At 43.9% G+C, this 27402-nt stretch overlaps 1 protein-coding gene across 2 annotated transcripts in view; it reads left to right on the forward strand.

Moving 5' to 3' along the window:
• Positions 1-27402, forward strand: part of CREB3L2 (cAMP responsive element binding protein 3 like 2) — an 85527-nt gene that overhangs the window by 18973 nt on the left and 39152 nt on the right. For both annotated transcript variants that reach the window (XM_086754956.1, XM_086754950.1), the window contains exon 2: positions 26899-27115. In XM_086754956.1, coding sequence (XP_086611082.1) covers positions 26899-27115 — 217 coding nt within the window. The remainder of the gene's footprint in view (positions 1-26898; positions 27116-27402) is intronic.

Below are 27402 nucleotides of genomic sequence, written 5' to 3' on the forward strand. Positions count from 1 at the left end.
AGCTTACATTGTTAAATTTTCATGTTTCTGACCCAGACCTGCCAGCTGTTGGCTAAGTTTAAATAGCAGAACTTCCTCTCTTGAAAAGCCCTCCAAACTTTAATTTTCAGAGGTTTCAGACTGACAGGGGAAGGGCAAGAATTAGGCAACAGTCAGTTTGACTGAATTTGGGGAAAAAAATAGCAAGGAGGACTCATAGCTCAAAATTTTAATAAATACTAGTTGAACTGACCAGAAGGAGGTTTAAGAAAGTAGAAACTAACTGTAATCTCACTTAAAACGGGAATCACTGGTAAATGAGACTGGATTCCTCTTATTCCATATTTCTAGTGTATGTGTGATGAACCTTGACTTAGTAGTAGAATCTTTATCTGCAGTTTGTGGTTGTTTTTATCTTTCTCTGGCAGACATCATGCAGTTGTGTGTATCAATGCCACTTTGGAAAGGTGGGGCTGCTGGTCAGAGGCACCTCTAGGAGGTCTTAGTTGTTTCCTTCAGTCTAAGGCTGACTGATAAAATGTAGTACAAGCTGACTCAGCCACTCACTTTGATTGGAAAAAAAAAAATGCTCAAATGTGCTTTTACTAGGAAGTGATGCAAACCTCTGGAGATCCAAATATGATTCCCTTTTCATCAGGGGAAGGAGTGTACTCAACCTTGGCAAGAAACTTTGGTCTGTCCACTGGTGTGTTGTTTCTGTTGATGTGCGGTACTTTGGAGAAAATATCTGTAATTTGGGGAAAGGTGGGAGTGTACAGTCCAAGGCAGAATATATCAGAATGTGGCATATGCGTGTTAGCAAAATAATGTTTAAGTAATGTAGTTTAGATAACTATAAGAAAATTTTGAAACTATAAGTGGAAGGTGTATCTTTTGCTTAGCTAGGATTATGTGTAGCTATAAGGGAAGGTGAAGATTTTGCTTATTAATATTGTGGGATTTTGCTAGATGGAAGCACATATGAAGAGGAAAACACAGAAGCATGAAATGTTTTGCAGTCTACCCCTGTTTGTGCAGTGCTTAAAATGTGAGTTAATAACTATTTGTTAAAATAAAATCGTTCCTATTATGAGTTTTTGGTTGTTGCCAGCCAGCTCTGATCCTACAGTGAGCTTGAACCACTTGGGAAGTACACTGCTGTTGGACCTAAGGTGGCATCCAAGTGGCTTGTCCTATTTGTTAGGCATTGCACAGGTACTCCCCTCCTCAGGAGACACAGATTTGGTCTCTTGTGGGAGGGCCAGAGCACTAACGCTGCTGCAGCCGTGCTATCCCAACTTGTCATGCTGTGTAAATAGGGAGGGAGGGATTGTAACTTCTGAGTACATCTGTGGTGTGGGTGTGTTGTTACAGACTCGGCTGGCTATGGGAGGGCGGCCGAGCGAATATTTTTCTGCAGTTGTCACAACTATATATGGAAGACCAGAAAAAAAAAACAACACTGCAGTGGTCAGGCTGCTTACCAAAAGAACCTCAGCTGAATTTTCTTTTCCAATTGCTTCAGTGTGTCTGGATTGTTTTTGTAGTAAGAAACAAGTTGGGTACTTTGTGTCTGATGGATGGCAAATAGTCCTGAGATGAGTAGATACTTCGGTTTGAGGCTGCCCGCGGTGATCATAAAGTACTTTGCCACTGGTGTAGTCTTTTTTTGATGGCATTTAGGACCATCATATGCCAGAAGCAGATGTTCCCTTCAGTAGGAAGGCTTGAATAGTTCTGAGTGTGTGTGTCCCAGTACGCACACGTGCACACACTGTGGAGGAAGCATCATTGCTGGTGCCCTCCCAGAGCTCACAGTGGCAGTCTTGTAAATACAGCCTGCAGGACTGATTCTGCTGAATTATGGTAATTCTGACAGCTCCACCCATCAGGGATTTCATGGTTGTGGTAAGTAGCCTGCAAAATCCTACTAGGCATTTAAATTTTGTTGTTGCAACATCATAAGAGATAGTACGTCCTGATCAAGAAGCACCATAGCCTGAGATGCTTCAGGCTGATCTGTGAGCTCACGATGAGAGGGAACCACGCAGTCTTCTCTAAGGAAGAGCAGTTCACCCTGGGGACGTTACAAGTACACAGCGCAAACTCAGATGGGATGTCCAAGTAAATCTGCAGATTTTCCTTATATGATTGTGGGATGACCACTCAGTGAAATTAATCTTTAAAGTGCATCTTCATACAAAGAAACTTTGTGAAGTCTTTGACAGAGCTGAAATTGCTCATCCTGTGAATGTAAGAAGAATTTATTCATTAAGGGGAACCTTTAAAGACGTCTACTCTATATAGTAGTTTTGGTTCTTCCTGAGGCTGAAGACAGAGCATGTGTGTTCCAGCCTTATATATACAGATAAGTAGATTTACATATCCCAATACATGAATACTCAAGTTCTTGTTGCATATCCAATGCCAAATGCTGCTCTAGTTTGAGGAGGTCACTTCTTGCATTGCCTTATCTGGAAAATAAATACTAACATGCCTCAGTGGTGTGTTTTATGGACTAATTACAGAAAATGAAGAGTTGTCCATATTGTTGAAAAAGATCTGCTGCAAACGTGTCATATTTTTTATTTTCTTAATGGAAGTGCATTTTTCACTTCAATGAAGTTCTATGGACCTGACCTCAACCAGAATGGGCAAATTGTTGCAATTAAATCACAAATTATGTCATTCATAATACCAGTAAAGGGAGCAGTGCTCTGTGCAAGGTAGTGCTATTTGCAGGGAACAGCAGCTAGAATGGCATCTCCTATAAGGTTCTTCCCATCCATTGATCTGACTTTTGCTTTTGGAGGAAAACTCCTTTTGATCAAATAATGCTCTTAAGAGGGACCACTAACTGGTTTGCCTTGGTGGGAGCCAAAGCCTGAGCAGACAGAGGGAGTCCTCTGCATGGTAGCTGGTCTCAGCTGGTAGCAACATTGGTGCAGAAGCAGTGCTTGTGCAGGTGGTGGGTTTGTAAGCAGATGTGGCTGAGCATCTGCTCTTGAGGAGAACAAGCCATGCAGGATTTGACTAGATTTTACACTGTTGTCAGTATTTGCACCACTTCCCATGAGGCAGAACTACACCTTCTTTGGGACATTCTGGATTTGATGACTTTGTAATGAAGGACTGTTGGAGGGATCAAACTTTGGGGGAGTGCTACAGCTAAACAACAGACCTTAGATGCAGCACAGTCCGAGAAGAAATTATCTGTGAGGCAAACTGCTTCTGTGAGCAATACAGATTTTAGAGGTGGGTAGAAAAAAAATCCCATCTTTCCTGGGAGAGCTTGAATTGTGCAGGGCTCAATGCTTGGGCTGCCAATGAGCAGCTGTTATAAAGTTGTGGAACCTAGTTGACCTTGTAAGTGAGGTTTGTCCTGATTGATCAGGCAGATCAGAAATAAGGCAGAGAATCACCCTTGGGAGAGAAAGCAAGGAATAAACAAGTGACTTCTGCTGTGGTTAGGTGTGGTCTGCTGAGAACCCTAGAGCCCTGGCTGGCCTTTTAGATCTGCCAGCATAACTGAACCTGGAATAGCTCCCTCATACTGCTCTGCCAAGGCGGTCTGTGTTAGCTTGAATAGTGGACCTCAAATTCATCTTGATGGAACTGGGTTGGAGCAGCAGGTGTGGTGTTAAGCTGTCCTCTCTGAGGAAGCCTCTGGGAAGGACAGTGACTTTTTTTTGTACATGAGTAATAAACACAGTTTCTGGCAGAAAGACATATGTCTCTGCAGGTTATGCCTATTAAACTTTTTTTTTTTTAAATCTCAAAATTCTCAGTGACACAGCAACACTGGGATTTTCTTGGTGATGCTCTTTTGTGAGAAGTACTGATGCTATGGGATGCTGAAAGGAGCCTGAGACAGCTGAACCACACCTATTAGTGAAACAGATGGGATGTAAGGTCAGGGTGTAATGGGATTACATGTTTATCAACCCCTTTTGCATTTGAAATCTGGTGTGATGGTTTCAAACTCAGTATTCCAGTTGGAATGTGCCTCTTTGTTTTGTTCAGGCTGAGTTTTAATGATAGAAATGGCGTATCTGAGTAGTTGGCATGTGATTTTGCCAGGACTTGCTCAGTTTTTGAGATGTGCTCTCAGCCATTGCATATGGGCAGCGTTTAGCCTCTTGAGCTGTAAAAGACAGGTTGCCAAAGTGTGTTTCATAGCTTGCTATTATTGTAACAGTCTTCCCCACACGCTAAGTTTTCAGGCACGTCGGGGTTTTATGAAATGTTTTCCTTCAGCTTTGTTCGCACCGGTTTGCGTTGTCTGAGAGCCCTACTTTCTCCACTGCTATCAACAGAGAAAACTTTCAGCATTTGAAAAAAAACCCAACTGTTAGACGAAAATGAGGGTTAGGTAAGACTCTGGTCACCCAGCCTGGAGGGTGTCATTTCGAAGCCTAAGAATAGGCAGAGGAGCATGCCATCGCAACAGTCTGCCTTATAATTGCACTCCTTGCTGCTTTTCTCCCCCATCCACTTAAAAGCAGAATATAGGAAAGAAAAGACAAGACAAAAAAAGAAACTAACCCCCCAAAATACGCAGCCAGGACAGACTGAGACGGTGGAAGCAGAAGCATGCAATTAAAAAACGCTGCATGCACCCAGTCCCAGACATTCCTGCAGCTGCAGGCTCCTGGTGCGGTATCCGGGCAGGCTGGACCCCCGCCAGCCCCCGCCCTGGGCAGGGGCTCTGCTGTGGAGCTGCTGGCGGAGGCAGAGGGTTTATTGCTCTTTCTCTGCAGGGCAATGAAATAGGGTTTCCATGGTCCTGCCTCTGTGCAGAAATGTCTCACTTTCTGTATTTATGCAACTTAGACTGTGTTGAAGGAAGAAAGAGCCTCAGAAATCCATCTGAAAGGGAAACTGAGTGCAGCTCCCCTCCAGTGGGGAGCTCACCTCCACTTTACGCCCTGCCTGCACAGTCCCCACTCTGTGTGCCTGCGGTGGAGCGATTTTCCAACAAATGTCTCTGTGTTTCGTTTTGGGTTGGTGGGGGAGGAGCAGGGGTCAGCACCAACAGTCAGGCTTTTGAGACCCTGGGACTGTTGTGCCTTGCACGTGTGCGTAACTTTTAACCAAAATCCATGGAATCCATATGGTTTTATTTTACCAAAGGGGTGATGTAAAGCCAGGGGGACTTTTAACACGTTGGTTACCAGCAGTTAAAAAGTGTGAGAGTAGGGCTGGGGCTTTGGTGGGCTGAATTGTGGGGAAGCTCTTCCCTCTTTCCGAGGACAGCAACTCTGTGCCTGTGCTTTGGGCCAAAGTATCCCTGAAGCTGCTCTGAGCACATACTTGGTCTTTCTCTGCTGGTTTCCAAAATGCAGGTTCTTCTAAGGGTGTTGCTGGATATGAGAGGCTATTTTTACTTAACTTATTAAAATAAATGGATTGGCTGCACAGCTCTTGGTGTTGCTCTAACAGCTGAGGAAAGGTAAACAGCTGTATCATTTGGACATTGAGAATTTTTTAATTTAAATACATGTTTTAAAGCATACCTAGTGACAGCTGTGACAAAAGAGCTGTGGCACAGCATTGCTTTCCCATGCTGCTGCTTCCAGTTGTCTGTTTTGCATCTCTGCTGGAGTCTGCCATGGAAAGAGGTAGCCTGGGCCTTACGGACAGCTGTTTTAGCTTACACCACTGAGGAAGGAGAGTTGGACACCTTTTCCCCTCCTGTGAACAGAAATGGCTGGGCTGAAGGCCTGCTTCTCCCATTGTGAGAGAGCGATAGTCCTGCAGGGAGCCACAGGGCAATGTTATTTTTAAACCAGGGCAGTTTTTCTGGATTTTTTTCAGAACTTGTTTGGCTGAGTTTCCAGTCAGTGACTGAAGGGTGCAGATATCCTGGGGCTATGTAGGTATCTTGTGCAAAAAGCACCTGGGGTGCTCTGGGTGGCTCTTGGCAAAATGTCGTCCCTTTCCCCAACATCCCCAGGGCTCTTCCCGTCACAGACAGCATGCTCTTATGCCACTACTGGTAGAAGCTGAACGAGGTGAGTGACCCCATGACCTTTTTGCTGCTACAGGTTATCTTGCCAAGGACGAAGCTTGGGTCTATCAGCAGAGGAGGCTTGCCTGTGGCTGTTCCTGCACTGATTACAGAAGTGCCCTCTTGTTTTGGGGATAAGAAAAGAGTCATTGCCATGGGAATTTAAGCATTGAAAAGCAAAATGAGGAGCTGTGTGCATTCCTCTCCTGCTTCCCAGTTGTGTCTTTGCACCTCTTTTCTGCCTGTCTCATCACTGAAGTCTTTAGCAGGTCAGTCATAGAATCATAGAATGGTTAGGGTTGGAAGGGACCTTCAAAGGTCATCTAGTCCAACCCCCCTGCAAGGAGCAGGGACATCCCTGACTAGATCAGGTTGCTCAGAGCCTCATCCAGCCTGGCCTTGAACGTTTCCAGGGATGGGGCCTCCACCACCTTTCTGGGCAACCTGCTCCAGTGTTCTATAACTCTCATCGTAAAAAATTTTTTCCTAATTTCTAATCTAAATCTATCCCCCTCTATTTTAAAACCATTACCCCTCGTCCTATTGCAACAGGCCATACTAAACAGCCTCTCCCCATCTTTCTTATAGGCCCCCTTGAGGTACTGGAAGACCGCTATCAGGTCTCCCCGGAGCCTCCTCTTCTGCAGGCTGAACAGCCCCAACTCTCTCAGCCTGTCCTCATAAGAGAGGTGCTCCAGCCCTTTTATCATCTTCATGGCCCTCCTCTGGACCTTCTCCAACTGGTCCATGTCCTTCTTGTGTTGGGGGCTCCAGAACTGGACACAGTACTCCAGGTGGGGTCTCACCAGGGCACAGTAGAGGGGGAGAATCACCTCCCTCGACCTGCTCCTCTTGATGCAACCCAGGATGCGGTTGGCCTTCTGGGCCGCAAGGGCGCATTGCCTGCTCATGTTGAGCTTCTCATCCACCAGCACTCCCAAGTCCTTCTCCTCAGGGCTGCTCTCAATCCATTCCCCGCCCAGCCTGTATTTGTGCCTGGGATTGCCATGACCCAGGTGCAGGACCTTGCACTTGGCCTGGTTGAACTTCATGAGGTTGGCACGGGCCCACCTCTCCAGCCTGTCAAGGTCCCTCTGGATGGCTTCCCTCCCTTCCAGCGTGTCGACGGCACCACACAACTTGATGTCGTCGGCGAACTTGCTGAGGGTGCACTCTATCCCACTGTCCATGTCGCCGACAAAGATGTTGAACAGGGCCGGGCCCAGCACGGACCCCTGAGGGACGCCGCTCAGTCCTGTGGTTCCTCTTAAGTTCTGTCAGAGAGCTTCTCTGTAGTCCTCCTTAGTTGCTTGATTTCTTCCCTAAACAAAACACCAACTTCAGAGTGTACCAGGAGAGCATCTGAATATGTGCCTGGGCATCCCTTAGCGATGAGAGATTTCACTCTGGTCGGGTCTATAGCCAGTTTGCTTATTATTGGTCTGGTTTTTCCTCTTGGAGGTGTATGGTAGCGGTGTTGTCTAATAATAGGAAGCTTTATTTATAATGTTGTATGAAAAGTATGGTATGAAAAGTTACTGCAGTTAACAGCTCTCTGTGTATGACCTCTGTCTTACCAAAGAAAAAGCTATGAATACAAATTTCTACACATTAAAAAGGCTGCTTCTTAACATGTATCTCTATTCCCTCCTTGAACTTTGAAAAATGGGTTGCATCAGGACCAGACAAATCATCTGCTTAAATAAAAATGGCTAGAGCACTAAACTTTTAGAAGCGTATCAGATTGTCACTGCTTTTATTTAATATTTTCATTTTAAGTGGGGAATATGCAGTTTGAATTACTATTAGCATGGGCATCTGGTCTAATTCTATTTCCATGTTCTGTCCTGACCTTTCCTGACTGACTTAACAAATCCTCTCAAAAGGGGAATAGTTTTAACTGCTGCTACATGAGCCAGAGATTGGCACGATGTAAACAGTGTGGGGAGATTGATCTCTTCTACTCCCTCCCCCCTCTCCCACTCGCCTGGCGACTGATAAAATACCACATACGGTGGTTATACTGAAAGCTGGATGGGCCATTTAAACTTCTATTATCTCCATCTGTTTGCAGGCTTTTCTGAGTGTGGCTGGCTGTCCCTGTAAAGCTCTAACCGGAGCCTTATGTAACTGGATCATTTTGTGGAACAGAACTATTAGGTCCTTCTGTAAAATGGTCTTATGGGCTCCTTTTACAAAATGTTACCCTACAGGACCTTTTGAAGTGTTATTAGATATTTTTTTATTGCCATATTGAAAAAATAAAGATGACTGGTAGTGGGAAAAACATGGACAGCTGCTCTTTCAAAAAGAGATGTTATTTCTCTTTTGTAATAGTATATTATATTATTTAATAATCATATGTAATATGTATAAGTAGATTCCCTATCCCTGGAAACATTCAAGGTCAGGCTGGATGGGGCTCTGAGCAACCTGATCTAGTTGAAGGTGTCCCTGCTCCTTGCAGAGGGATTGGACTAGATGACCTTTAAAGGTCCCTTCCAACCCGCACTATTCTACGATTCTCCATATTGTTCTGTGCTTGAGTTCCCAGTGTGTGCATGCTATCAAATTGCTACCATTACAGAACAAGTACAATTCAGCCTACAGAAGTGCAAGAAATGCTGAGTTCCTATTTGGCATTAGTGCCAGCCATTCTCATTTTGACTTTTGCTGAAGTCCAGATCTTCCTGAGCCATCTGGAACTGCAACTTGTTGGTACAATCAGAGCAGTCATTTTAAATCCCTTGTTTTTGCACACCAAACAGTTTTCTAGGGAAGTTTGTGGGCTCTGCAAACTTCAGCTTACTTTGTGTTCTTTAGTTTCCTTTGTTACCCTTTGCAGATCTTCCGGGGGAAAAAAAATAGAGGAGAAGGTGCTCAGCAATTCTGAAAAACTGATTATTTTAGTTTTGGAATGTCTGAGGCTTTGTATTGATTATTCATAAGATGTGGTAATTGTGAGCCTTAACTTGTAAATTCTTCTAGTTCAGAGAATTTTGCTGTGGTTTTTAGAGAAGAATACTGATAGTATCTCCATGTGTGCACATACATTATGAATGTGAAGTCATCTTCACTGTCCCTGCTCCTTGAAGGGGGTTGGACTAGATGACCTTTAAAAGGTCCCTTCCAACCCAAACTGTTCTATGATTCTATGATCTTAGTCGGAAGGAGGTCAGTGCTTTACATATGAAGCATTTGTTCTTGTATGTTAATTTAATGAATAAAAACTCACTGTGGTTTTTTCGAACTTTTATTTTTTGATGGAAGCTTGAGATATTCCATGGTAACCCACTGAATATGAAGTACCACTTTCAGATCATTGGGGCAACATAAGCCCAAGGCTAGATCTTCTCCCATACTGGTGCATGTCCTGAGAACTTGGTTTTGTTTCTTTTAATGATGCTGAGTTTCAGTGGCATGAGGTCAGTACCGTCGCCTGCAGCCAACTCCAGCCCCTGCAAGAAGCAGCAGTTTCAGGATCACTTTTTCCTCTGTCTTTTTTTTTTTTTTTTCTTTTTTCTTCTTCTTCATTTGGTTAAAGAACCTTCCTGATATCGCACATCTGTTGGTGTACCTTATGCAACAGTTTTCTGTGTAAAATCCGCTGCAAGTTTCAAATTCCTGAAGAGTCCCATAGCGTTTTGCTCTCCTCCCTCTCAGTCCAGATGGTCTGTAGCAGATGCTCATCCGAACTGTTCCGCAGCCAACGGCGCTGTGTTAAAAACTGAGCTATATTTAATACAGAAAAACACACACATATACATCTCTGTGTATATATATATATATATATATAGCCTTAACTGGCTCTGGAGTTACGCATTGCTGATAAGCGGTACAACGTTCCCCCAACTATTCTTCTGGCTACGTACCTGTGTTTCCCTAGAACCAAACAGACTCTCTTACCTCTGAGAGACTGTTTTTCCCCTGCTCAGGTGCTCTCTGCTTGGGCTGTGTAATGTGGGGGGGCTGTGCTGGCTTGGTGCTTGGCAACCAGGGGTTTGCTTGGCCGCGCACCACAGAAGAAATCGTGATACCTGAAATCTGAATGCAAATTGTGCTTTCTGAGTTCCTGAGTTTACTCTCTACCTCTCAATAGCCCTCAAAGCCTGAAGTGGCTGTGTGGGTCCCTCCCTCCAGGCCTCAGCGTGGCATCCAGCACCATGCCCTGTGACAAGGGGCTCCCTCTACGTCCCAGCTCTCTTTGGAATTTTTATGATCTCGATAATCTCGGCATTGAATGTGATGCAATCTTGCACACCGTTACCCTTGAAATCCCTCGTGACAGGAGAGTATCGCTTAGTTACTGCCCTTAGGCATGAGGAAACAGGCGAAGGGCACATTTGTGCCAGGGGACAAGAGGCCCGGGCCCACTGAGGTGGTGTGGGACAGCACGCAGTGCAATTGGCTTCTGACTGTCCATCTAACCACAGGGCTGTGTTTCTTTCCTTACAGCAATGTTGACAGAGCCTGGAAAAAACACACTTTTTTTTTTTCCTTCCTTCTTTTAAGCTCTGGAGTGGCAGTTACACAAGCAGGGGCCTCTGGGCCCTGCTTGAGGCTCAGGGCTCACGCTAGCTCGGTGCTGGGACAGGCGTCCATGAGCAGGCCCCATGTCCTTCCCCGCACACACACCCAGGCTGGGCCTCTCCCTCCCTTCTCCGCTGGCTCACCAAGCACCCCGTTGCCTCTGAACAGCTGGGGTAGATCTTGGCTATGGCTCGCAGGGGTCTGAGCTAGTGTTGGCCAGGAGAGCGTGAATGAGTGATTACGTGTGCCTGTGCTTATGCAATGTCTGAAACTTCCCTCCGCCTGTCTCTATCCCTGGGATGCTGGCAGGCTTTTTTGGCAGTCTTGGGAGAGTAGTCTTCCACGCTGCACAGCACACTCGCTCAATATATCCAATTAATTAAACTGCAGTGCTGCATGTGAAAGCGGCTTTGTTTGTGCATTAGCGTTTGAGGGATGTGGACTGGGAAGATGCTGTGCAGGGGTGCGTGTGTGTGTGTTGGCTGGAGGCGTTGGCTAGTGCGCCTTTCTGCTTTAGCGCCAGAAACTTGTGTTGCCTGGTGGGATTAATCTTGTAATTAATCTTTAAAATGGGATGAAACTCCTCCTTTTCTTTAAATGCTCCCTCTCCTTCCTATTTGTGAGCTGTTTGCTTTTAATGTTTTTCTTTATTAAACTAAAAAGAAAAGGAAGCTTTTTTCTAATGTAGAATAAGAGCCCAAATTACCTTGTTCTCTGTATATGTTTGAATGGAGCATATTGCATGCTTGTGTTTGTGCTTTCTCAGGTTTAAAGTAAGAATAAAGTAATTTACCTCTGATACGCTGCTGTGGGCTGCCTTCTGCTGCTGTAAACTCAGCATTTAGAAAGGATGATAGGCCATAGAGGAGATGCCCAGACACGCGCAGCTTTGCTAACTAGTAGATGTTTTAAAAGAAATTTGTAATTATTAAATGCTAAATTGCTTCTTTTGAAGTCAATCCCTCCACTTGGAAGCTCCCTTTTAATTCCCCCGCACACCCCAGCATTTCCATCGCCTGGGCTCTTGGGGAATCTCCCATCACCACTGAAATCAGACATCTATTGGGTATCGTTTGTTTGCAAATTAAATGTGGACTCTGAAAATTATCATGATGCTATGTGCTTGTGAGTCCTCACAGTTTGTTGCAGGCTTTTGTCTGTGCTTTGGCATGACTGCAGCTGCCCCTCCATTCCTGAGGAACACTTCAGTATCAAAAGGACAGTGAATAGTTTGCATGTGTGGGTGTTGTTGGGTGTTTGTGTTTTCAGTCTCTTTGAGAAACTCCGAAGTGCAATGCAAACCTGCTGAATTTTTCCTTTGTGATCCTCTTCCAGCTTTATATTGAGGTGCAGCTCTCAGGGCAATGGCAAGCAGTAGGAGCTCCCTCTCCCAGCCGGTGCTGGGATGTCTGCAGCCCCGCTTGGGTGTGGGGAGGAAAGCTGACTCACTCATGCGGTAGGACTTGAAAACCCAGCCTTAAAAATAAACGAAGGGAAAAGGCTTTCAATGGGCTACTGCTGCAGGATATGCCAGCCACTTGGAGTTTACAGAGTGGTGTGTTTGGAGCTTGCTTGTGGGCTGGTTGGTTGTGTCTGATGTGAACAACCTTTGGTCTTAAACCCAGGTTCTTGAACTGTGTTCCCCGGCTGCCTTCCCGATAAGGATATTGAGTTATCTGGAATATAGGAATGCAAAGCAGCATCAGCAGGTTTCTCAACTCTGGATTTGTGTCGGTTCTCCAGAACATGCTGCCGCTCTAGTAAACAGTCTTGTTTTGCCGCAAGAAGGCCGAAGGAAACAATTATGATTAGTTTAGCCTTATGTAAATCATGGGCTATAAAACTTCTTCAGATTGTTTCCTCTTTGAATTCCTGCATATCTTTGTAGGGAAACCTGCAGTCTTCAGTTAGGAATGGCTTGGATTGAAGAATTCACTCTGTTCCTTCACGATCAATTGTTCTCCCTTGTTTTAGTATTGTGTCCCTTTATAACCACAATGAATGGATCTGACTTCAGCTTGTAAACTTAGCTGCAAGCTGGTAGAGCTGTTCTCTAAATTCTTATTCCCTGTTTCGGTACTGAAAGCTCATGTTCTGCATTCATTTCCTCTTTGACAGGTTGAATACATTGTTTTCTCCTTTTGCTATTTGCTTTTATTTTCAGGCAGGATTTCCAGCTCTGCAGTGATTCTTGCGATTCTCTGATCTCCAGCTGTTCAAGATCTTTTTTTTTTTTTTTTTTTTTCATTTCAAGGTGTAGGGTTGGAGCCTGACTGTGGCCAGTAGCAGCTGCGTCCACCATGAGCATGGAGAAAATGAATTTCTGCTTCACATCCCTCTGCCTTCTGAAGTTCTCAACCCATCTCACTCTGGGTTCTGCAGGGGACACAGACTTGTGCAGTGGGTTGTGCGATTGGCATGAGTATAACCTGTAGCTGGGGATTGAGCTTTACAGGGTGATTTATTTTAAATATGACGCCTCATTTAAGGAACAGGTACAAATAAAAAAAAAAAACAAACCCATAAATAAATAAAAAAGGCAAAATTTCTGCAGTACCATTACGTCCCTGCTGTTCTTTGGCTGTGTGAGCTCAGCACTGGTCCCACAGCATGGGACAGCCCTGCGAGGGTTCGCAGCACTCGGCTGCTCCTGGGACTGCATGAGACCTCGATGCTCTGGCCGAAGGGCTTGACCTGGAGTGCAGCAAGAGGTCTCTCGCATTTGAAGTAATCTCTGCAGTAATTCCTCCCCAGGCCCTCCTTCATGTGCCCAGTGCTTGCAGTACCTGTCCCACAGATGCTCCTTCAGCCACCTCTCTCCCAAGGTCCCAAGTGGTTTTTGAGATCTCTGCTTCTGATTATCACCCAAGCATGACTTGGGGCTTTCTGTTTGCAGCAATAAGTTTATTTTAATGTTATTTTACTTTATTTTTACTTTCAGCTTTATTTAAAAGGTATCACTTGTTAAGGGCTGCTTAACAAGTACTCTATGTTTTGGTTTTGTGACCTGACCTTTTTATTACTCACTACTCCTGCTGATGCTGCATTATCTGCAAACTTCAGTGGTGGTGACTTTTCCTCTCAGGACATTGATAAAATATTAGAGTCTGGAGCCAAGAAGCGATCCTTGTGGGAACCCACTGAAAACATGTGGTGCAATCAGCTGATTTGTTTTTCACATCTGGAGATTTTATTTCTTTGTCACACTGAAGGTGGCCTATTGACTTCATAGCACTCTGGCTTCATTTTGTGTAGCACCAAGTCAGTTGCTTTACAAGAGACAAAATGTATTGAGCTTGTGATGATGTTACATAAAGAGATAAAATTTGAGAAGCTAGATTATCAGTTATTGTGGAATTATAAGCATAAATTGGATTTCTGTCGCTTTTATTCTTGGTCTCTAACTGCGTTCTTCACTTTGTCAGGAATGAACAGTAGGTAGGTTAACTTGCTGTTACTTTTGTTGGCTTGTTTACACTTAAATATTTTCATATTATTTTTTACAGTACATCAGTATTGTCTCATGCTAAAAATAGTTCAAGAGCTCTTTAGAAGCTGTTTAGACTTTTCAGATGGAGGTTTTCTAGATCTGCTAATTAAAACGGCCAGCTTTGAGTAGCTGTTGTTTTTATGTTCTCTTCTGTTATTATTGGAATGAAAATAATTTCATTACCATCCTGTGGGATGGCTGTATCATCTGTTCTCGTATAAAGAGCAGTAATTCAGAACCACCACCTCCCAGGAATATTCAATTAAACATTTTGGTCTTCCTCGCTCCCCCCACCTGCAGGCAAGTGATGGCCTGATATATTATTAACATTCTTCTCGGTCCAGACAAACTCAGAAGCAATCTTTTTTCCCTCTGAATTGTATTTTCTTAGAATTAACTCTTTCTTGTTTTCTAGGTTCTGATTTATGTTAATTCTCATTATTTTTTTCCCTTTCTTCCATTAGCCCAAATACGTAATACTTCTAAGTGTCCACGGTAAGCAGGGTTGTTAAAGTAAAGCCCAGTACGGCTTTCTCTTCACCTGCCATGGTGAGATGGCAGCGGTTTTGGATTTTAGACATGTGCTAAAATGTTCACAAATGATTCACCATCACAATTGATGCTTTCTTGGTTAAAGACCTTCTCTCAGGTTCTTTTGATCCTCTGTTTTATGGGGACAGCTTGAAGAGCTTGAGCATCTCTTTAGGACTGCAGAGCATGGGCTGGAGATGTTTCTTGCAGTAGAAGGGTAGGGCTGCGCTGCCTGATGGCATGCTGGCACTGCTCCCACGTCAGCGTGCCTCCATCTCGCTGATTTGGGGATGCAGGAATCTAGTGCCTGCCCCTATAGAGTCTCCTTGCCTTCTTGAACCTGCCTTTTCGGCGGGGAAGAATAAACTAGGTTAAGTCCATAGCAGTCATGAGAATGACCACTTTAGAATGGGGAGTTTTAAACGGCAAGGCACGAAAGTTGGTGACGCTTTGCAAAAATACACAACTGAGGATGGAGGAAGTTCTTGCACAACCTTAATATGCTGCTTATCTGTCGTAGGTTTATTTTATCCCTTCCTAAGCACTGTGACTTTCCCTCCTCCTCCTGTTGCTTTCCCTTGCTTTTTTGGCCCTGCTCCTCCAGGATCTTCGCCTGCAGCTTGCGGCTTCCTTCTCAATTCCGCTGATCTTCTCTACATCCTGCAAGATGCTGAGTATCTTAGGCCTCTCCTTCACGTGCTTGGGAGCAAAGGTCGGGAAATGGAAGGTAAAGAAGGAGGTAGAGGTGGACAGGGTGCTCTGAATGGGAGAGGGCTAGCGAAAGAACCTGCACAGGCAAGTGAAGGCAACCCCAGCTTGAAAGTCTCCCTTGTATTATGAGGGCTGATGGCGGGGAGAGCACTAGCACACATGTTACTAAATAAGCTGTTCCACTAGTCCCTGCATATCTGGAAAGAAGCATAGAGGACAACTAAGCGCACAACTTCATTTTTTTGTTTTTGTTTAAGACCTGGTCTTAGGATACAGTGTTTCCATCTACTGCTATTTTGGGTCCTGAACCTTAATCCAGTACAACTCCTATTTTTTTTTTTTTTTTAATAAAGTTGACTGAAGTAATGTTTTCTGGCACTGTGACAAAGGACTTGTCATAGGAAATTGGAACACCAGCTCTCAAGTATGGGGTGTCTTAAAATAATTTGTCTAGACGAATGCTATGCATACTTTGGAGCATATATTTATTTGATTTTGTTTGCGTCCTGTCTACTTCTTTCCTTTCTCTCTACAGCTTTCAGTAGAGCTTCAAAACAAACCATTCTGCCTTTGACACGAGTAAAAATCAAGTGACCCCCATGACTCTTGTGGTGACATAAAATGAAATGTATCTTTCCTCAGAGGGAGGGTGCCAAAGTACCAGTGCTGATGGAGGTACTGGTATGTAGAAAATGAGATGCCAAAATGATTTCAGTGTGAATTTCTGCAAAGTTAAGGCCGTACAAGTGCAACATGGGCATCTTAAAGTATCCTTCTCGTGGTACAGTGGACCACTGGAGGCAGCTTCAAAATGCAAAGCTTTTTGCTGTGGGGTGGGTTTGGGCAGGGCTGGCTGATCCAAAGTGACTCTGGTGTCATGGCTTCAGGTACAAGGTAGGGATGTTCTTCCCTGGTGTTGTCATCATCAAGTACTATTGCTCTGCTCTTCTTTAGCTTCCTGGGATAGTAGGTGGTTTGACATGAAGCGCGTTGTGAAGTTACAAGCTGGAAATGTTTGGCAGTTTGGGATGGGAAGTCTTTGATTATACCTGCTGTTGGCAAACTATCAGCTCTGTATGCATCCACAGTGTTCGGGCTTCGTGTAAGTTTATGGGAAAGATGAGAGAGATGTCAGATCAAAACCCAGGGTATTTTTACTGAAAGCAAGGTGTAGGACTTACTGGAAAGAGGTTCTTTAATGCAGTAATTTGTTCCTCTGTTTGGCGAGATCACATGCTGGAACAGGATTTGACATCAAACTGACTTTTTTTTTTAGTGCGCGATACTTAATGTGTAACGCTCAGTGACAGCAGCACTGAACACAAAGTCCTGCCAGTGTTGTTTCTCTTTCTGCCCTGATAGTGGATATCTGTATGACAGAGGGGGCAGCCGGTTTTGCCGGGCAGGGTCTAAAACTCGTGGCAGCTAAGGTCGTTGCTAGCCAAAGGCTACTGATCCTTGAGCTCTGAATCAGGCAGGAGAATTAATCTCCTGAGTAAGGTGATATGACCTATGGATTTCTTCACATTTGTTTTGCAAAGCCACTCTATTTTTTTTTTTTCCTCCCTGCCCTGTGCTCAAGTACCTGTCTCTTGAGTTCAAGAGAGGGTTATATGCGTGTGGTGTGGTTTTTAAAACTTTACATCCATCTGCAGTTTTAACCATTATATCTATGAATATTAGGCAGCCTTTATAAAAGCTAATTCATAGTTTCTGTAATCAGCTCGGAGTCTGCATTTAGGCACGTGAAGAGATAGTCTACTCTTCAAAAATTAAGAGTGTTTAAATAAACATTTAGAGACTTAAGTTTGTGTCCTTTCTTTTCAAGCCTCAGCTTCCATGTTCTACTCTGAAAAAGAAACAAACAAACAAAAAGCCCAGCAGAACCACCCACTCCACTCCTCCCTGGTACTAAAAATAAATCTGTAAAACAAAACCTACTAACTCTTCAGTGAAATAAAATTCCCAGTCTCTCCTTAAGCTGCCATTACTGAGAGTAAAGCCTTACTTATTTTATAATAACCAGATAACTTTAATTAAAGAGCTGAATTTTGATGAGTAGTGTGTAGGTTTGCAGCCAGCATTAGGAAAAAGAAGGCACAGTCACTCCTGGAAGCGTGGAACTGTGACATTTAAACTTTGCAGCCATTAAAGAAATAACGTTGTTGAAGAAGAAAATAGCGATTTTTATTTTAAATGTCAAGTGTCCTGTCAGTCAGGAGAGGCAAGCCAGGATGTGCAGCAAGCGCTTCTGACAGAGCAGAAGTTGTTGTTTCCTACCTACACTGCTCACACTAATTTAAGATCCTCCTTTGAAAGATACTGGTTTGGTCCTCATGGAGGAGGCTGTTGTGAACACTTTAAAAACAAAACAGCTGAGCTGGAGAGGATCAGCATTCTGCACTAATGGGAACCTAGATGTGAAATTACAATTTTGCTGGACTCTCCTAATGGCATCCCGGTACAGTGTGCCCGCTGGGATGGTTATGTTTCTGGGAGGTTGTGCCTGTAGGCAGAGGCTGGCAGCTTCAGATGTTGCTTAACATGTGGAATCTGTAATGAGACCTTGCGGGGTGAGCAGATGAGCGGGCTGCCACTGGCCTGCAGGGCAGGTTACAGCATCTCTGTTTTAAGTAACGGTCCCTGAGCTGCATGGTGCTAGTCATCCTCAAGGAGAGGGTTTTGTCTCTGTGTAGGTCAGCTGGGCAATCCCTGTGACTTCTGACTTCTCCCCATAGTTATCCTTTCCTTCTTCCTGTTACATCCGTAAAGTCATCTGGGAGCTGGACTTGATGATCCTTATTCCTTCCAACTTGACATATTCCATGATCGCTAAAATGGGTCAAAGACAGTGGATTCTGTACCCTTTACAAAGGGCTTATTGATGTCCTTCGATAAGAGATGCTGTTACATGAGGACTGAGATTAATTTTCTTTGCTTTCCTCCCCTCTCATTTCTGTTGTGAGGGAAGATAATAAATGAAACTAAGTGCGGTGTGCGGAAATGTTGTGAAACGTTGCTACGTTGTTAAGATCTATCTGCATGCATTCAAGAAGAAACTGGAGTAACTGTTTTCTTTCAAAAGTGGCAATAAGTTAAACCAGCTGTGCAACAACAAAATGTGTTATCCCTGCTGCTGAGCTCTCGGGCAGCAAACAAGACCATAAAAGCCCACCAGTGAATTGTAAAATTTGTGCACAAAGGTTTCAACTTGTCTAAAAACTTCCTTTCACTGCTTGTTTTTGGCTAAACACTGGGTAGTTGCCCAGAAGACATTGATTAGATGTAAAACTTGCGGTAAGTGCAAGTTCCTTCCAAAGAGCCTGTAGGTGTACCTGGGGCGGAACCCAGCAGGTTAGTTTTATCTCACAGCAAATATTCTTGAGTGGCATAGCATGCCTCCAGCTTGGCTGAGGGAAAAACAAAACAAAACAAACAAACAAAAAAACCAACAACAAAACAACTGCATCTATTTCTTTCTTTGCTAGGTTGTAAAACTAATCTCTAAGTATCTTGCCTGGTGCCAAAAATCATCAGACACCAATGACTAGATTTTGGAAGCAGAGCTCCCCTCTCTGTCTAGGGTGAGTCACGCTAACTGGAGGTGGTGGGGAGAAGTTTGCCCCTACTTGTGGTGGTTTGGAGGCTTGTGAAACGCTGACCTGCCAGTCAGGCTTGTCTTGCAGCCTCTGCAGTCACTGGTGGTAAAGAATTGTGACCCTGCTGCTCACCAGTGGAGAGAAGGACATGGTGAGAAGTGATGGAGAGCTTCAGTTTTCTGTGGTTCTGCTGCTCAAACTGCCAGCCCCAGAGCTGACTTACGAGACAAATGAAGTGCATACCAGTGAGCTTGGTGTAAGAGGCAAAAAAAAAAACAAGGGGGGGAAAAAAAAAGTAGCTGAGACAAAAGAATGAATGCATCTGACCTGAGAGCATAATCCAGACGCTTGCTTGCAACACAAAATTAATAATGTGTTTTGAGGTGTCAGCCAGAGACCCAGATGGGGGGAGCCGTGTTGACTGACTGACTCACTGCTCTGGAGCTCTGGCCCCCGTGACTCACTCCTCTCTGACTTTGGCTCTTTTGGGGAGTGGGTGGGAAATAGCAAAACATGCGCCCAGCCTATTGAAAAGTTAGACTGGATCTGAGTAGTGTGCACTGGGGGAAGGGCAGGGGAACGTGAGAAGGATTTTCCTATTTTGTTTGACTCCCAAGAGGCCTGGGCTAGGAGTAAGCAATAGCATCCTTTTCTGTGCTTGCAGACAGTGGGCTTAAGAGACTGAACTTCAAGGTTGTTTCTTACCCTTGCCTCAACTTCACAAGGGTGCCTTTTGTTTCTTCTTTTTTTTTTTTTTCTTTCAACTCATATTTAGTCCTAGTTGTTACAGAATTTTATTTTTAATTCTCTTTTTAAATCCAAAATACTTTTTTTGGGGGGAGGTGGGGTGTTAAGGAAAGTGAAAGAATATTTTGGAAGAAGGAATGGCAAAGGAGTAAACATGTTTTTTGAAAAATCTCCCTGATTAGTTAAATACATCTTTTCTTTGCTAGGTGTGGGTTGGAAATACTTGAGTGTTTGCAATGGAAGTGTGTGCATGCATGTGTGCATAATGGAGTGGATTATAAGATTTGCTCAGCATGAACTTCAGCATTTCCAACTGTGTAACCTGAGCAAGTTGGGAAGATGTGCGGATTTCATTACCATGTAAATCTATTAGCTCTGAATTTCCTGGCATTTGTTTTGCTGATGACGCAATCTGAATGTTATTCGCCTAGTGGATTTTTTTAAATCAGTCCAAATTACTATTTTTTTTTTTTTTAATGCTTGAAATGACTAATTGCTGCTGTGAGACTCCAACTGATCGTATTTGCTGTTATGGTGGAGCTCTTTTCTGTTTTCAAATACCAGATTCCTGTTACTCTTCATATCCTCCCTCAAATGAGGTAATTTCAGTATAGTTAATGACCAGACGGTAAAGAATTTTGTAGTAGAGTACAATAATTGAGCAACTCTTTCTCTGGGTCTTGAATTTGGTTTTTATGCTGTAGAATACAAACACCTAGAAATCTGAGGTTCCCTCCGTTTGCCCTTGGCAGGTACCCAAGCCAAGGCAGTGTAAATCTCTGCTGTGTTATCAGCACGTTTTAAACGTGACTTGGAGGACTGTTTACAGTCCTCAGTCTCTCTGTTCTCTGCTATGGCTACATCTAAGACTTTTTTTTCCTGCCATCAGAAAGCTCTTCCAGCTATTTTGGCCCTTCTTCAAGCTGAAGGGAGGATCTCTGTGTCCCGTTTAAAAGTAAGCAGTTAGATGTGCCAAAAGTCACGCACTCAATACTGTGGTCTATCCAAGGGGTCTCTTGGCAAATCAGATTTCAGCCATTTCAGGTGTGGTTGCATTATTTTTTTTCATATATTCACTGCCAAATAGAGTTGGCTCCCCCTCACCCAAATTGATGCATACCAAAGGTAAGCACCCTGGTATATCAAACTATATAGGGTGCAGCCTTCTGCCCTTCCACTCTTTCTCCATGTGGGGATGTTGGTGAATGACTCTTTGGGGTTGGTCTTGTCTGTCTTTCAGCCCCCATCTTTGGAATCACTCTTACGGAAAAATACTGTATTGCTGCCAGGCTGTCCTTCATTTCTCATTCTTGTAAGAGCAATGCAGCAGGAGCTTGGATCTGTGCCGCATAACAGTGATGTATCAACACATCCTATGCCAGTAGATGAGCTTTTTTGTTCCCTGCAGGGCCTATGTGAGTGGATCGTGGAGGTGAGGCTACAGAGGCTCTATTGGTAGCTCTTCTCAAAGGTGACAAGGATTAATACCATGTGATACAAGTTGTGGCTGACTTTGGAGAAGAGTGAGTGGTGGGCAGTTTCTCTGCTGCAAGCATGGATTTGTAGAAAGGGAAGAAGTTGAGAGAAGTGATGTACCTGCAAGTCTGCAGGATTTGTTTGAGTCTCTGTGAAAATTAACTAATGCCCAAGTGCCAGTGCGCACTGAGAACGGTCTTGGTTGTTGGAAGCAGGTACACACTGGCACCTCCAGTCCATTGCTGGTGAACTGCCAATGGAAAGTCAGAAGCACCACCAGTGACATATCTGGGAAGAAACCTGTGTTAAGGAAGATTTTTACCCTGTGCTTTAGGGTTTAACCTTGAGGCTGGGCGTGCAGAAAGTCATGGACTTCTCAGCTGCGCTGTCATCACTGATAGGCTCGTGTGTGCAGTCCTCCATGAGCAGCATTTCTAGGCACAGTTCTTCGTTAGCTAGAAAGGGTGAGTCTCCGCTCCAAGCTTCTATGAGTAGATGCTGCACTTGCAAACCCCGACAGCTGATAGCGAGGTGTGTGATGCCTTCGACAGCTCTTGCCATGCAGTTGAGTCTAGAGTTCAACCCATGAAAGCTGACCATCTTGTATGTGCCATCTTTAACAACTGATGCCTTGCCTGGATGCCTCAGAGCTTGAAGCCTTTTGTTAGCAGCTGTGACTCCTACTCAGACATCCTCAGCTACTGTATAAGCAGCTGCCAGATGTCTGAATTGTGTGCTTGGTTCCTTGAAGGGGAGATGGTATCTCCATGTAGCCACACTTCTTGATCTGCTTGATGCTATTAACTAGAAATGCTGCTGTCTTTTGTGATATTTTGTGTTTTATCTCCTACGCACCTTTGTTTATGCAAACCACAAAAGAGCTGCTGAAAAAATTATTCCCTTTCCTCTCTGTTTTCTTAATGTAAGAGAAAATTGTGGGGGGAAAGGTGGGGGCAAATTCATGCCTGTGGTGCATATTTACTTCCCCACAGATGGGGGCTGGTTTGTAGTCTCCCCTTTCTTCCCTCTTTCCTCATCTTCTCCAGAAGCACTGTCTTGGAGATTACAGGGACTCTGATTCCTTTGTTACAAAAGCAATCCTTGCCCTTCCCCATTATTGCTGCTCAAGCCTTACAAGAGATAAACATCAGGCAGTTTTGTACCTACAGATAGTGGGCATCATGTTTATCCCTTGAGTGCCTGCTGGGTAGATGGGATGCTTCCACCTGGGCAGTTCCTTTTGTGAAGGGGGGCTTGATCCCTCCAGGATGGGGAGACCTCAGGGCAAGCCATGAGGGAGCCTTTAACTCCCAGGAGGGGAGTATCTCGAATTCGTGGGTGGTTCTCACCCCGGCACGTTGCGTGTAGGCTGGCTTGCTCTGGACTGCTTGGAGAGCAGAGCTTGCTTTGCAGCACCTGGCTTAGAAGCAGGGTGCCGGTGCCGGGGTGCTGCCGCTGCAGCTCCCCTCTGGAGTGTCTCTGCTGGAGAGGGTGGATTGTGCCGGCACAGTCGGTGTGTGGGACTTGGAGCTGACGCAGTGCATTTTGCAGGCTCAGCAAAAGCCTGTCACTTATTTAATAATTTATATATAGTTCTGAGGTGTCACTGGGTGCTCTTGATTCCTCTTCATTCCTTTTTTAGTGAGTTCTTAGAAAGCCAGTTTTCTGAACATGACTGTTTCATTTTTAGTTGTGATAACGTGGCATCTCTAGACAACTGGTGCTAGTGCTGCTCTTTTCTGGCTTCAGGTCATCTGGTGGAGGAGTCAGCACACTGCCATGCACCTAGCAAAACCTGAGTCCCTTTTTTTTTATTTCAGAGATGCTCATTTCATCAGACAAGAAAGAAAAAAAACCTCGTCCCTTAGGCAAAGCTGGAGAAAAGGGCCTTTGTCTGGCAGGAACAGGCAGATGCTGTGGAGAGCTGCAGCCCACAGCCAGCTGGTCTGCAGCCAAATACTACTTTCGAAGAGCTGTCCAAAATCCGCTGTGAGCCCAGATATAAGAGCTCTCCTGTGTTTGCTTACCGTGGGGTGATGGCTGTAGGTGTTTTGTGTTCCCCAAAAGCACCCGGGTTATAGGCAGGAGCAAATGTCCGACCAGATTGGGGGTGAAATTCTGTGGGGCTGCAACTTACTGTCGCTCTGTAAACAGGAGCGCTGCTGTTTTGTTTGTCTTTTCGGTGTTCTGGGGAAAGGTGAAGCAGAAGATAAGGTTACATCTGTCCTAAATGCGTGACTTTCTACAGAGGATTAAAATCCCAGCTGCACACATCTCTTTACTATGTAGAGAAAATAGTTGAATAATTCAGGCAGACTCCTTGTACCAGCACATGTCTGCAATCAGTGCTGTGGCTGCCAGTGGGGTATGAGGACAGCAGGAAGCTGGCAATGGACCTGTCTACAGAGGTATTAAAAACAAACAAACAAACAAAAAAAAAGAAAAGAAGAAAAAAAGGCACATTTTCAATGCAAGTGCTCTTTTCTCTGTTGTTTTGGTTTTGGTGTTTTTGTTTTATTTTGTTTTTGTAAGGTGAACTCTCTGGGTCAAAGACGCCAAGCTGAAAGCCACAGACAAAGAATTTCTTTCTTTTCCAAGCAAATATATATTCAGGTTGTAGGCATAAGATTCTCAGTTTCCTTCCTAAATTGCCTCTTCCTGTTCCTGAGTGCAGGGGTGGTTGCTGCCATATCAGAATTGTGGGTTATTCTGTGGCTTTCCAGCTCTGGAAGGGGCTGATGACCATGAAGGTGTTCAGAAGCAGAGAAGGGAACATGGACAGGAGGAGGAGGAGAGTTAGGGAGGGCAGAACATGCTTTGAAAAGACAGAGGGGAGCAGCTTAGGTGTTAGTGGGAGTTTTGAGGAGCTGGAGGAGTAACTGCTCCTGGATGGTTTCTGCTGTAGCTGCTGCTCAGATGCCTTTGTTTTTTTTTAATTCACTGGGCAAATGGAGCCACTTTTAATAGTTTGCTTAAGAAGAAAAAAAAAAAATTCCAAGTGAGCTAGCTTTAGGCATTCACTGTAGTAGAGATGTGTATAATATATGAAAGATTCCTGCAAATCAAGTGGTGGTGGTTTTTGTAATCACTGACTGAGGAGAAATCCAGATGCCTAAAATTGCCTGTTCCCTGAGTTCAGTAGCTGTGCAGTCTTGCCTGTGGCAATAGTTTGAGGCTTCTCTGACCGGTATTGAAAGTTACATCACAGACCATTAAAAGTAAGATTAAAAATTATAATGAAACTAGAGACTCATTTTAAAAACTGATTGACCGTTTATTTGCTATCAGACAATTCTGTTGTAAATGTAGGTACTTTTCTTCCTCACAGCTTGCTGCTTTGCAGCTGCATATCAAAAGGACAAAGCACAGATGTTGAACATCCACCCCAAGGTCCTTTTTTTCTCTGGTTTTGGGAAGTTGAATGGTTGTTTCCTTCTTTGCTTTTCCTGAAACGGATTTAGGAAAATTCCCCATTCAGAGGAGGAGAAAAAAAAAAAAATCTAACTTTAATCCAATGGAAGAAGTAAAATAACATTTGATATGAATTTCTTCCATATCACAGCAGTAGTACAGAGAAGGCTAATAGCTTTATTTGTGAATTTGCCTGAAATAGCCAAGTAGCCTGTGGTCATTTTGTCTTTCAGTTGCGTCTGTTAAATTAGAACATCTAAATAGCGTCAAACTTAGTCAACTCTTAGGTATGGTGTTTTCAAGGATAACATCCTCAAATTGGATGACGTTGGTAATAAAGTAGCTGTGTGTAGAAACCAGGGTACAAATATTGTAGCAACCCTATTTCAGCATCTGCTAGTCATCAGTCAGAACAATGCATGCATGAATTAGAAAGAGGGAAATGTTTTAGCCAGCTTTAGGAAAATATCCAAACAAATATAATTGACTCTCTCCATTAGCCCAAATGAAAATAAGTGTGTGTCCCTAAGAAAGGCACTGCTTTTTTGTAAGTTCATCCTTGTCTTCTGTTGTGATTGGGAAGCATTTCTGTCCCTTGTTTACACTGTAATGGCTACTTACTCTGTTTTACTCAGTGTCTTTATTGATGCACCAGGGTGTTCAACTAGTCTTGAGCATCCTTTTTCTTCTTTGCATAATGCAGATCTGTAGTTTATATTTTTATCCTTGCAGATGTTGGGAGGCAGATGGATGTGAAGTGCTAGTTGAGTCCTTCGGTGTCAAAATTAAAATAAACAAGGCTTTCCAAGGTGGTCATGACCCTTTTACTGAGTCATGTGAGTGTTTGGTAGTGTTATCATTTTCGGCAAGTAAATATGAGGCTACAAACCTGTTTTGCCATTTGTAAAGGCTTTACTTTCACTAGCTTGCTATTCCAGCATAGTAACTGTGGTCCTTTGTTTATTGCCTTATGTTTAGTAAATATTTTTCTCAGTGTCAGTCAGAATTGACTGAAGCCTTATTAATTTTGAAAGGAGGCACAGTTAGTATTCGTGAGCATCTTGGAAGAGACACTCGAACTTCCAGGGGACTCTGTGAGAGCCAGCTGTGCTCAGTGTTTTCGAGTATCAGGCTTCATGGCCACAAGACCTCCTGGAACTGTGAAATGTCCCTGCATGGGGGTGTGAGCACACCGCCTTCCTCATGGATTTATACAATATTGACTTGTTTAATTCTTAATTTAGCCTACAGGTAGCAGAATCATGAATTTCAGTGTTTGTTTCTGCAGGAGAGAGCAAGACGAAGAGCCAAGATCAATACTGCTTGCAATAACAGAGCAAGTCAGACTTAGACTTTTGTGGGATCATGCCCCAGTCGACAAAGACCCCTATATAAGATAGTAGATAATGCCTGATTGTTTGGAAAAGCTCATTAGAATTCATTGTACAAATATTTTTGTACAAAAATAGAATTCTTTGTGTGAATGAGATGAGCAGGAGTGATTTCTTGCAGTGCGGTTTCTTGGTCTGTCAAAGATGTAGTCTTCTGACATTGGAAACAAAACCAAGAAGCGTTTTTGGCTATTGATGGGAGCTGCATTGGAATCTCAAGGAAGTAGATTGCAAGATCTGGTTTGTGCTCATTTTGAATATGAAACAAAGTTATCTTGCTATACAACCATAACATGTGCTGTCAGTGTAATGCATTTAGTGTAACAGATGAAGTAGTAATTAGTACTGGCTGTCAGGAGCTCTAGCTGTGGGGCCTAGAAGCTGGATATGGGCTCTAGTCCTAGATGGGATGCAGCTTCTGAAATAGATACATAAACCAGCCACCATTTCATAGCAAATGTGTTAATTGCTTGGCTGGGGACATGCATGGACCCGGTTTCCTAGAGCGTACTGTATGTTCTGCACAGCTAAAATAGTCATATGTGGTGTCGGAGTCTGTCTGAGTGTTTCCTTTTTTTTTCTTCTGCTTCAGTGAACATTAACTCAATGTATTCTGTTCCACACACAAAGTATTCTGGTGATAAATCCTGCAGGATCTTTCACGCTGTCGGGGTGAAATGTGCTTTCCCATTTTTGGTGGAGTACTCCAGTGAGTACCATTGAACGAGTCGAGGAAGGAGGATGCTTCAGGACATGACTGCCATGATTCTATTTTGTGTTTTTGTTGCAAGTTAATAACAGGCTCTTCTGTTGTACTGTATGCCTCTGAGAGAACTTTTGTTCTAGCTGTAGCTCTTTGGCTTGAAATAAGAGAGGGTCATTAGGCAGGGCTGGTAGATCCAGCTGCTGACTGGCACGGGTGCCTGGTGAAGATGCTGGAATTGTTCTGATCAGTGTGTTCCAGTTATTGGCATGACAGACAGGCAAGGAGATAAACTTTTTCCCCTGCTTTTATCTCTGCAGCACTTCACAGAGTTCCTGGATGAGTTTTCGCCAGATGTCCTAGGCCAGCTCTTGAATGATCCCTTCTTGTCCGAGAAGAATGAAATAATGGAGGTGGAACTGTCTCCAGCGTCCCCAGCACCCCTCATCCAAGCAGAACACAGCTACTCCCTCTGTGGGGACTCTCGACCCCAGTCTCCCTTGACCCACATCTCGACCGATGACAACTTTAATGAAGGTAGTACTGATATGTGTGAAATCTGCTGACGTTGATGCACTGAGCCCTTGTTCCTTTGTCAGGATGATGCAGTAATGAAATGTTCCTGGTGGCATGATGATGCACTAAGGGTGCATGTGAATCCTCTTTGCTAATTGAAATAACTCTAATGAAATCACAGAAGGGATTTGTTTATTTTAAGTCTGCAGACATGGTGCATAAAGAAACTTGTCCATAGACAGAAGTTACTAACTTTGCACTGTAAACATTTTTAATTAGAAGTAAAGTGCCCATCGAAAAGAAATGGG

This window comes from Chlamydotis macqueenii, chromosome 1 (assembly GCF_036417535.1).
Source record: "Chlamydotis macqueenii isolate bChlMac1 chromosome 1, bChlMac1.mat, whole genome shotgun sequence".
NCBI lineage: Eukaryota > Metazoa > Chordata > Aves > Otidiformes > Otididae > Chlamydotis > Chlamydotis macqueenii.